Source organism: Diabrotica virgifera, chromosome 2 (genome assembly GCF_917563875.1).
Source record: "Diabrotica virgifera virgifera chromosome 2, PGI_DIABVI_V3a".
Lineage (NCBI taxonomy): Eukaryota > Metazoa > Arthropoda > Insecta > Coleoptera > Chrysomelidae > Diabrotica > Diabrotica virgifera.
In genome coordinates this window covers 158021770-158034211 of record NC_065444.1, presented here as the reverse complement: position 1 = coordinate 158034211, position 12442 = coordinate 158021770, and the positions used below count along the sequence as shown (strand labels likewise).

General features: G+C 34.2%; 1 protein-coding gene across 1 annotated transcript in view; it reads left to right on the top strand.

Moving 5' to 3' along the window:
* Nucleotides 1-10431: 10431 nt before the first annotated feature.
* Nucleotides 10432-12442, top strand: part of LOC126879685 (integumentary mucin C.1-like) — a 68744-nt gene continuing 66733 nt past the window's right edge. Inside the window, exons 1-2 of the mRNA XM_050642869.1 lie at nucleotides 10432-10718; nucleotides 10772-10855. Of these exons, the coding sequence (XP_050498826.1) occupies nucleotides 10658-10718; nucleotides 10772-10855 (145 nt within the window). The 5' untranslated portion in view covers nucleotides 10432-10657. The remainder of the gene's footprint in view (nucleotides 10719-10771; nucleotides 10856-12442) is intronic.

Sequence of the window (12442 nt, the reverse complement as noted above, 5' to 3'; positions counted from 1 at the left end):
TAATTAAAGAACAACTGAGAATTGACCATTTAAACTCAGAAGAAAAGGAACAAGTTCTAAACATTTGTACGGAATTTTCAGATATATTTTACGTAGAAGGTGACAAGCTGACATTCACGAACGAAATTAAACATGTAATCGAAACGAACAACGCGAAACCGATATACACGAAATCTTACAGGTATCCGCAGGTTCACAAAGAAGAAGTCAAGACACAAACCAAAAAAATGCTAGAACAAGGAATAATTCGGCATTCAGTAAGTGCCTGGTCGAGTCCAGTGTGGGTGGTACCCAAAAAACTTGACGCATCTGGCAAACAGAAATGGAGAGTCGTTATTGACTATCGTAAACTCAATGAAGTTACAACAGAAGACCGTTATCCACTTCCACAAATTTCAGAATTGTTGGACCAACTTGGAAAATGTCAGTACTTTACAACATTAGATTTGGCGTCCGGATTCCACCAAATTGAAATTGATCCAAAAGATATCCAAAAAACAGCCTTTTCAGTTGACAACGGACATTACGAATTTGTTCGTATGCCTTTCGGATTAAGGAATGCTCCTTCCACCTTTCAACGAGTAATGGATAACATTCTCCTAGGAATTCAGAACGAAAGATGTTTAGTATATATGGACGATATAATCATCTATTCAGCCACCATTCACGAGCACATATCACGACTGACAGAAGTATTTAAAAGATTAAGGAAGGCAAATCTGAAGATACAACCAGATAAATGTGAATTCTTAAGAAAAGAAGTCGCATACTTAGGACACATCGTAACAGAACATGGAGTAAAAACAAATCCTGCCAAGGTATCATGCATAAAAAGTTTCCCGGAACCCAAGACAACTAAAGAAATAAAATCATTTTTAGGCCTAGTAGGTTACTACCGTAGATTTATACCGAATTTTGCCAAAATTTCCAAACCACTGACTAAGTTACTTCAAAAAGATGTCCCCTTTGTTTTTAATACCGAATGTAAAGAAGCATTCAACGACCTAAAAAATATTCTAATGATAGACCCAATTCTCATATATCCAAATTTTGAAGAACCCTTTTTACTCACTACTGACGCTAGTGCTTTCGCAATTGGAGCCGTTTTGTCACAAGGCCCATTAGGAAAAGATCTGCCAATCGCTTATGCCTCACGAACCTTATGCAGCGCAGAAACCAAATATTCCACAATAGAGAGAGAATTATTAGCTATAGTATGGGCAGTAAAACATTTCAGACCATATCTTTTCGGTCCCAAGTTTACTCTTATTACTGATCATCGACCTCTTACATGGCTATTTTCAATTAAAGACCCAGGAAGCCGCCTAGCACGTTGGCGCCTAAAACTTGAAGAATATAATTACAAAATAGAGCACCGTTCAGGAAAAATCAACAGAAACGCAGATGCACTCTCACGAATAAAAATAAACCATTTTAAGGACTGTGCAGACTTTCAATCAAAACTTGCCCTGCACGCATCTAACAAAGATGAAACAGAGACACAAGAAGACGAAGAAGAAAAAGAGGACACAGAAGAAGGAATAGAAAAGATGTCCGAAGAATTCGAAAAGTTCCTTGAATTATATAGAACAAAATCCCTTATTGATTACTCCAAAATAGAAACGTCAAATGCAGAATTGTTAGACAAATCTCACAAGAATATCGTTACCTTTTTCTGGCAGAACAAACTTGAGGACCTGCACGAAAAAATAATGAGTGACATATTCGAGGAAAATATAGAATACAGTAACCGAAGAATCAATACCGTATCTAGTAAAACCGTAAAAGATCGAAAATATTTCATTATCCCATTACCTTTCGATCCACAAAGAGTAATGTCATACTTATTTCTCATACTTTATGCGAACCAAGAACAATTTAACGAATCAAAGACCTATTGCATAGAAAATAATCTCGAACTTCCCATCTTAGAAATATTTTCCTATATATTTGCGGACAAAGAACTTAAATTAAAAATCTGCCAAAATGTAATTAAACAGGCAAGTGAAGACGAAACCCCACAAATCCTAGAACATTACCATTGTGGCAAGAATAACTTGCACAGAGGAATAAACGAAACTGTTAGACGTATAAAGGAAAAATATAATTGGAAGAATTTAGCAAAAGATGTCGAAAAATATATAAAAGCCTGTGAAATTTGCCAAAAGGTTAAAATTTACAGAAAAAATCTAAGTGGACCGTTAGTTATAACGGAAACTCCGAAAACGCCCTTTGAAAGGATCAACATAGACATATTTGAATATCCCACTAGAAACTATGCATTAACCATTAGAGATGAACTAACTAAATTTACTCAAGCATACCCTTTAACCGATAAAAAAGCAGTCACCGTAGCGAGTACACTCCTTTTATTTTTCCAACATTACGGAACACCCTTAAGAATACATTGTGACTGTGGTCGAGAATTCGAAAATGCCATAATTAAAGATCTATGCAACCTCTATGATATAAAATTAACATTTTCTAGTGTAAATCATCCACAATCCAATGGATCTGTAGAAAGATTCCATGCCACACTATCAGAAATGATCCGAGCAAATAAATCCGAAAATCCCAATGATCACCCATTTATCATCCTTCCCTATGCGGTGATATGTTACAATAATACAAAAAACAAAACACACGGTTTCACGCCGTACGAACTAGTCTTTGGACACACTGCAGGACGACCACCAGAAACACTATATAATCAAAAAAGCCTAATTAGCAAATATGTTAGAGACCTTAATAACCGTATGGAATACTTTTATAAAGTAGCCAGAGAGAAGACAGAAAGAGCAAAAGAAAAAGCTAAAGTAAGATTTGATGAAAATATTTCATCACAACGCCCTGACTTTAAAATTGGTGACAAGGTATACGTAAAAGAATCCCAAATAAAATCAAAATCTGAAAATTTATTTAATGGACCTTTTCAAATTCAAGAATTATTTACAAATTCTGCCATTATCCTAAATCCCCAAACGAATCAAACTTCTAAAGTAAATTTTGACAGACTAAAACCATACTTTGAATAAATTTCTTCTTTACAGATTCTATGGACTACTTTCAGTCGCCTACTCCCAATTTCACCTCTCTCCCATAAATAATACAGTCGGAATCTTCTATCACGAAGAAGGTACCATTCGAGTATCTAATGATAAATGGACATTACTTGTTTACAAGGAATTGCTCCCTATAAAAACTGCTATATCCAACAACGACAAAATTTTAGAAAACTTGCTAGATAAATTTACTAATGCCGATACACCAAGAAAACTTGCATTTCAATCCGAGGTACAAACACATATCAGTTTGATCAGACAAATTTCAAATTCCGTAAATTTAAAATATAGAGAAGTAATTGCCGATACACGAGCCTATAATCCACGCCAAAAACGAGGATTAATCAATGGTATTGGAACCTTATGGAAATCTATTAGTGGAAATTTAGACGCATCAGACGGTGAATATTTCAATCAATGTATAAATAGGATCACTAGAGATGAAAATCAAATAGAAGCACTCTTAAAAAATCAAATCTCTGTTACAACTTCTGTCATAAAATCTTTTAACACCACTATCCAAAAATTACAAATAGACGAACAAACTTTTAACAAAGACCTACACGATATCGAAACTACTCTTATAGACATTGCTGAACGACATCTCATTTTACCGTGCACAATTACAAACCTTAAATTTGTGTGAATCGTTAATGGAAAGCTACATATTTTTAGAAAATTATCTCAATGACATTTTGAATGCCATCACTTTTTCTCGATTGCAAATTTTACACAGTCCAATTATTTCTCCCAATGATTTACTAGATTCATTGAAGATTATCTCACAATCTTTACAAAATAATGTATTACCATTGCCCATCTATACCTCAAATATAGCCCAGTATATTGATATAATAAAGCTTCAAGCATATCAACTGGATTCAAAAATCGTATTCGTCCTAGAAATCCCACTAGTCGACCCCGAAATCTATACTTTATACCACTTATATTCGATACCAATATTAGATAATCAAACTGGTCTTTTTCATACACTTTCTACAATACATAAGTATATAGCGCGAGATGATGATTCAATTTCGTATGTATTACCCCGAAACACAGAAGAATGCAAATCAATTAGTCCAAACCAAAAAATGTGCACAGATATTCTTCCCTATCCAATAGACAGCGATACTATCTGTGAAGCCCAGTTATTGAAACCAGTTAGCGTTCTACCAAAAACTTGTCAGATGTCAACGTTTTTAGCACAAGATTACAATGTGCAGGAAATTGACCGAAATTTATGGTTAATAACAGTATCCGATCCATTACCAGTTACAATTAAGTGTGCAAGAAAAGATATCAGTACATAGACAATCAAAATAAACACAATTCTAAGATTACTACCCGAATGTACAGCATTTATTGGAAGTACCAGAGTCCACGCCAGAGATCAAATAGATAAATATCCAAATATAACTTACAGAAGTCATCCAGTTAATGTCCCATACAGATGTTGTGACCACTTTGAAGGAAGAAACCACATACCAAATTTGAAGCCGTTAAAACTCAATAAGATCAATACAGACGATTTAAACATTGCACAACACAAGCTGGACCAATATTCAGAAGAACTCGACCGAATCATGAACCAACCATTCATTGAAGAACATTTGCCTTGGTTCACTATATTATCTTTATCATTAATTATCATTCTAGTTTTTGTATACATCTTCTGCAAATGTAGACGCAAAAGATTTCCAAGACTTGCCATGAACTATCCGCAGGACTCACCTCCACCTTTACCACATCGCAGCAGTTCCATTAAACAGAAACTTAAAGGATTAACCTTTAAAAGAAGACCAGACGTACACCCAGAAAATGAAGAAGCATCAGAAACCCCAATTGAACTTTAAAAGTCGAAGCAAGGCATCGACTTTTCACTAATGAGGGGAGCTGTTATATGTGAAAATAGTCACCTTGAACCACTCAAGGGTTACCGACTCTTTGGTTTCGCAATATCAGTTCCTATTTCATCATCCTTTCAGCAAGCGTTCCCATAGAGATAGCTGACCATGCATGGACATCAACCTCCGACCAAAGCTGGCCTTTCGTGGGAAACGCCGACACCACATTTTGTAGGAAGGTTATAAATTTAGGATTTTAACATTATTGTATCACTCGTCATTTTAGTTTCTCGCTAGTAACATATTTGCATTATATAATTTTATTTACTTCAATTTATCATAGAACAAAGTATAAGTGTAATTTGTGAAATAAATCTTTTTTAAAAAGTCAATTAAGAAGTTAGTGATTTAACATATATATATATATATATATATATATATATATATATATATATATATATATATATATATATATAATATCATTTTAAAGTCTTCTACTTTAAAATGTATAATATACCTACGTCTGAATTGCCAATATAAATGAGTCAGGTTAAATAAATTATTAGAAGAATTTTTTCACTTTGCAACAACATTTTTGTTTATTTTAGTAGTATTTTGTATTTTGACAACGAAACCCGATTTGGGCTTCGAAGCCTTAATAAAATTATTTTTTAAATTTAATTGTGGCTTATTTCCCACTAAATAGTTAAAATGTTTAAAAACTAACGGCTCCTTTTTTAATGTGTTTAAACATTTTGGACAAATTCCATTGTTATTTAAATACTTCAAAGATGACACAGTAAAATTTTCAAAAGGAAATATTTACAGCGACCAATGATACAGCGAGGTAAATTTGAAAAATCATCAAAACTGATTTTCGGAATTTTTGTATAAAATTTGATTTTTGAACATGTTCCACCAAATCTAGATAAAAATAAACTTCATATTCGGATTCAGCGACTTCGAATATATAAAAATAGAACAAAATTGGTCATTCACCTTAAATTTGATTTTCGCGGTCGGCATAAGGATTGCTGCCGCTCCATTAATATATAGATAGAAAAGTATTTTTTTTATTGTATTCCTATGAGAATTCGAGAATCTGGTCAAGATTGGAACGCTGTAAAACCAAGATAATAAATAAAAGTAAACAACTTTATAGAGGAAAGGCACCAAATTTGAGACCCTTTTTTTGAAAAACAAATATAAAACAGAATATTCAAAAGTTTTTAAAACATTTATTTCGAAAACTTAAATTTAATGTTTCTACAACACAACAAAAAGTAAATAAAGCGAATAAGACATATATTTTTGCAAAAAAAAATACTTTTAATTTTTTGCGACATTTAATATTAAAAAATAAAAGGTCGCCTAATTTGGGATAGTCAGATAGCCAGGTATCCAAATTTGAGACAGGTATCCCAATTTGAGATACTATTCAAAAAAGCCCTTTCCTTCGCAGAAAAGGCAAATAAATGTGCTGGACTTTATTTCTCCACAGTCTTCATGTGCCCACCTGCCACATTGGTAACACTTTGACCATCGTTCTCCATATTTATCGTCGGAAAATTTTCCAGTGCAAAATAGACATTTCGCGTCGTTTTCTCCACTTTCGTCGGACGTTGAATCAGCTAATGGAAAGTCTTCGCTGCTATCTGAACTTGAACTCGAAGAAACTTTCCGTTTCCTTCTTGATGTTTTGCCTTTTGATGCAGAAGGTTGACCTACGTCTTCGTGTACTGCTATTTCTTCTTCGGACGTTGCTGTTACACAATCCAAGTTTAGCTGGGGTACTAGTTTTTTGCTTTTTTCTTCTGCAAACTTTGATCTAATTCTTCTTTGTCGGGTGTTAAGAGTAATTACTGAAGTCTTTCCTGATTTGGCATGTGGCTTTTTAGTGGTGTCTCGCTTGTATGTAGGCATCGAACAGATGTCTTTCGGAGACACAAGTTGTTGATGAGGTAGTGGTGGACTAGGAGTTCTATGTTCTCGCATTGGATGATTTGGTTGTTCATGGTTTGGTTCTATTATTTGTTCGTCCCTTTCGTTTTGTGTTTCCAAGTGCTCTTGAATTCCAAATTCAAAGTCCCTAAAAATATGGCGACTAGGGACCAGTCCAGATTTTTGGAAACCATTGCAAGATATTTCCATCGTCGCAACTTTGTTATACGCTTTACAAAAAATACTGGCAATGGCATAAGGCGACACAACACTCAACTTATTTTCTCTAAGCCAGTTTTCTATTTCTTATGCGTAGTAAGTTTTCAGCGGTGCCATAAAAGCAACATCCAACGGTTGCATTTTATGTGTAGAATGTGGTGGGAGGCAAATAATCGTCACATGATTCTGTTTGGCCAAATCTATTAGAGCAACGTTTCTCGTATGAGAATAGTGGCCATCAAGGACGAGAAGAACAGTGTCTGCAGCTGAAGGTTTAGTGAATTTTATGAAGTGTTGTAGCCATCTAGTGAAAATATCGGCCTGTACCCAACCTGACACATGGCATTCTGCGACTGCTCCAGTGGAAGCTCCTAACATCAACTCTGTTTTCATACTTTTTCTAGGGAAGATTAATAATGGTGGTACGAAAACTCCTGCAGCATTCATACATGTAATAACAGTAATCAGCTTGCCCCTTTCTGCTGAAGTAAGTGACGAAACCTGCTTCTTCCCTGTCATAGAAGTTACTTTGCTATGTTTGTGCTGAACAATTGTAACACCTGTTTCGTCTACATTGAATATACGTTGTGCAGGGTTAGTAAGCTTAATATATTCTGGTTCATACAGGTCAAAGAACTTGGATACATTTTCAGGAGTAAACGATTTTACTCGAGCAGATGACATTCCCTGAGGAGTAGGTACGCATTGAAAGCGTCGGATGCCTTTCAGAAAGAGTCTCAACCATTTCTTTCCGGCTGATTTTTTGACTCCGTTAAATGGATGTGGTATTGAGTTTCGTATTGCAAGTTGAAATGCCAGTCGTTTTATATCACGCGCTCTTAGCCCGAAATAACGTTGCTCCATAGTTAGGGCATACTTAGTGTGACCAACTCCAATTCAGTCGAATTCGGGACAAGACTGAAACAAATACCTGAAATCCGGGACTTTTCAATGAAAATCGGGCCATTTTTTTCAGAAGACGATAATTAAAATACAGAACCGAAAAAAAGTCCACCGTTTTAGTTTTCGTAGAACTATAATACGACAATATAAAATGCATGCGTTTTGGATGTGGTATTAGTATTACACTCTAGAAATTGTCCACTCTCTTTCGTCCCACCAATTCAATTTGATGTGAATTCTTAGAAGAATAACGTATTCAAAATTTCAAAATAGAATTTTACCAAAGCTTTGAAAATTCGGGTGGCCCGGAAGCCTTGTCCGGGACGCCGGGACACGAATTCGTAATTCGGGCCATGTCCCGGATTTTTCGGGCTAGTTGGTCACACTAGGCATACTCAACCAACACATTTTCTAATTCCAAAGGAAGAATAGGTCGGCGGCCAATTGATATCCCGACGAGTTCTTCTCGAGTCTTATCTAATTTCACATATAGTTCTAAGGTACCTTTTTGTACTCCAAAAACTTTTGAGGCCTTCAAATAGCCCATCTATGTATTTCTTACTGTATTTACATTTCTTACTGTATCATATCATTTGCATTCCAATTTTTATTTTTTGGCGGCATCTACAAACAAAAAATATATAAAAATAAAAATTTTACACGGGGTCCTAATTTGAGGCACTCTCAAATTTGGAACCTACAGGTGTCTCAAATTAGGATTTTTCCGTTAAAAATAAAATGAATTTTTGTTGGTTGTGTATGCCACACAATTACTGCTTAATTTGCATAAATAAATGTATTAACTAATATTAAACTACGAAAAAAAATAACTGGAGTAAATGTAATAATCATCTTATCTTGATATATTGTAAGTTTTTATAAATTCTGAAAAAACTTTGTGTATCGTGTAAATCAAATTTACGTCGACAAAACAACAACGGTCACTTCTAAGCGCCAACTAAAAGCAGATCTACCACTAACTTCACAGAATGATCAGTTTTCAATATTTTCACCATGCCCCGCTCACTCTAATAAAAAACATGTAATCGTATTTATTTTCCTTCCATTTAGTCAGAGGCGCTGATGTCGGCCTTGTGATTGGTGGAACATGACTTTTGACAAATCCTGCGCTATCTGTGAATCTGTGTTCGTGTTCGTTCGTTCGTTGTCGTTCACTTATTTTATATGGTCGGTTATGTGATGTGTTTGTGTCACCATAAAAAGCTGATATTCAGTCGTGTTTTTTGATATTTTTGTTATTTCATAATCGAGTACCTTTTTAAAGTTTTTCTGATTGTAGGTACTGTTTATCCAACAGTTTTAAAATTCACATTTTATTTCACGTTTTGTTGTTAGGTCTAATGGCTCCGTTCAGCTGTTTTGTGAAGACGGTGGAAAAATTCGACAAGTAAACATTTATTTAATCCAAATTACTCATATTTCTATGTAGAATGTCACATTATTGTTTAAATAAATAAGTAAGAAACAAAGTTGTTTGTGTTTTACCTTTATTGACCACTTGAATAAATAAAATATTAAATATTGGAAGTACCGTATGGAGGCTATGATGTACCTAGCATGGAGGCTAGATTATGCCACACTTCCTATCCAATCAACAGCAAGAATGTTTAAAATTTCACACCTATCATGTAGAAGCTACAGACCACTTATGTGGAGGCCAGATTTGTAGTATCCTTGCCATTAAACAGGTGCTGAAATACGTGACATATTTTTGAAAGGTAAGATCGCATTCTACTAAATCACACAACACTTTTTTCTATGATTTTCACTTTCACTAGATATCAACCCATCGGACACAAATATACGACAGTGTCTCAAATTTGGTGCCTTTCCTCTAGTGAAAATTATTCATTGAAAAATCGCCTAAAAAATCGCTATGATGTTATTTTATTGTGAAATGAACGAAAAAAAAGTTATATTCTCCAAAAGGAAACTTCTTAAAAAATTTTCTCATATTTTTGTGTAGGTATAACTTTTGTGTTGGTCACTTGACGATAAAAAGTAATAGACATAAAATTGTAGAAAATTTAATTTGTTACATCTTATGTATAATGAAATTTTCTGTAGGATTGCTAGTTTAGGAGATACAGCGCGAAAGCCGCTTGCACCCCTTTTTCCAATATGGCGGCCAGGAGACAAGGGTGGCGACCCCAAAAACTTGAAGTTAAGCTTCTACTGAACCCCCCTACACATTAAAAAAAATAAAATTGACTCCTCTAAGAAATGCAACCTAAATGTAAGATTTTAATGGACTATAACCTCTCCATTAAACACAGTAAAAATCTCTCTTTCCTTGTCTAAGGTAAAAATGGTCTACTTTTGGACTACCTACAACGTTGCCGTTTTCTCATTTCACGGCGTCTTAGCTTCTGGTGGCTGTAGGAACTTGGTTATAAATATCCTTGACAATTGACTGTGACAGATGTATTTGATTTGTGTTTAAAGTCAGTCGTCAGTCCGTCAACCGTCAGTCTCGAAAATATTCCCGGAAGAAAAAATTAAGTTTTACTTCTGTTTTACGTCTTATTTTAATAATTTGAAATTAGTTTCTGGGGCTGTGATTCGAACGACAAATTTTTAATAATTTGCAAATTATATCTTACACGGCAGTTTGTAATCAGAAGTTTATTCTAGTCCGAGAAGTTAGAGATCTGTATTAAAAAAATGAATTTTTCAATTTTGCTGACAACTCTCTTTATCATAATCTCCATTACGTTTACAAAAGGTAAATCTTAATTTACTTCCTATTTTCAACAACTAATAATGTTATTCTTGCAGCTGCTGTCGTGAAAACTTCCGAGGATGTTATTATTAATACCACGAACATGACAGATATTCCACATGAAGATAATATTACTCCTGGTAAGTACTTAATTGTAATAAAAATTATTGTTCTATTGCCTAATGTGTAATGTATAAAATGAAAATGTCATTTCTTTATCTATCAAATACAATTTTTACCATCACATATACAATATTGTTCACAAGATATTTTTTATCTGCCATATTTCAACATAATTAGTCATTTTTGTCAATATCAAATTCAACAAAAAATTAGTTTTCTCTATGGGTTTTACAAGAAGTAAGTATTATATTGGCAAGAGTCAAGAGTACATGTTTATTGTTTATGGACTGTTTCAGTTCAGTGTCAGTGTTCAGTGAGTATTGAGCAGTAATAACTAGTCAAATTTTAAGTGATATTTTTTGATGTCCTTATTTGATAAGTTATTGTTTTTATTTTTCTGCAATGTTAAAAATAACCTTTACCATAAGTTTAGTTTGGATTAAATTAGTACTAGATTTAGAGATTACTAAGTGAACATGAACAGTATAAAGATGAACACCAGATAACAACTAGAACACTAGTAATTCATTAATTATTTACATTCTACTGATTGATACTCATCATCATTTCTGGCTCGCCAACACTTTCTGGGTCTTGACCTGTTCCAGGATTCTTCTCCATTCTGATCTGTTTGTGCTTTTTTTCTCCAGTTTTTTATGTTTAAGGTTATATCATTTTCTATTTGTTCTAAATATCTCAGCTTCAGTCTTCCTCTTGTTCTTTTTCCTACTGGCATCTGTTTGAATATTTTGTTTGGTATTTCACCTTCTTCCATTCTTTCTACATGTCCCATCCAATGCAGCCGTCCTATTTTAATGAATGTTATGATATCCGGATCCTGGTATATTTTGTATAGTTCAAAGTTGTACCTTCTTCGCCAAATTCCGTTTTCTTTTGTGCCCCTATATATGTGTTGCAAGATTTTTCTTTCAAAGGTGGCTAGCAATGTTTCCTCTCTTTTAGTGAGTGTCCAGATTTCTGAGCAATATGTGAGTACCGGTCTTATTAAGGTTTTGTATATTTGGCATTTTATTTTTCTTGCGACGTTATCTGATCTTAGTTGCCGAATTAAGCCATGGTAACTTTTATTGGCAATAAATATTCGCCTCTTCACTTCCTCCTCAACGTTATTATCAGACGTGACTAGGGATCCCAAGTATGTAAAGTTTTTTACCCCCTCAATGTTGTATTCTCCTATTGTTATATTTTGTGGCTGCCTTATTTCTGTGTTTTTAATTACCTGTATATATTTTGTTTTGTTCTGGTTGATTTTAAGGCCAGTATTTTGTGCAGCTTGTTCTATTTGATTGAATGCCTCTATCATTTCTCTTCTTGATCTTGCGATTATGTCAACATCATCTGCAAATGCCAGTATTTGTACGCTTTTATTAATGATTGTTCCTCGAGTATTGACTGTTGTGTCCCTCATTATTTTCTCGAGTACGATGTTGAACAAGATGCATGATAAAGCATCTCCCTGGTGTAGTCCCTTTTTCACATCTATTGCTTCCGTTAGTTCGTTTTGTATCTGGATTTTACTTTCTACTTTTAGAGATTCTTTTATCAGTTCTATTAGTTGTGTTGGTATATTAAATTCTTTCATT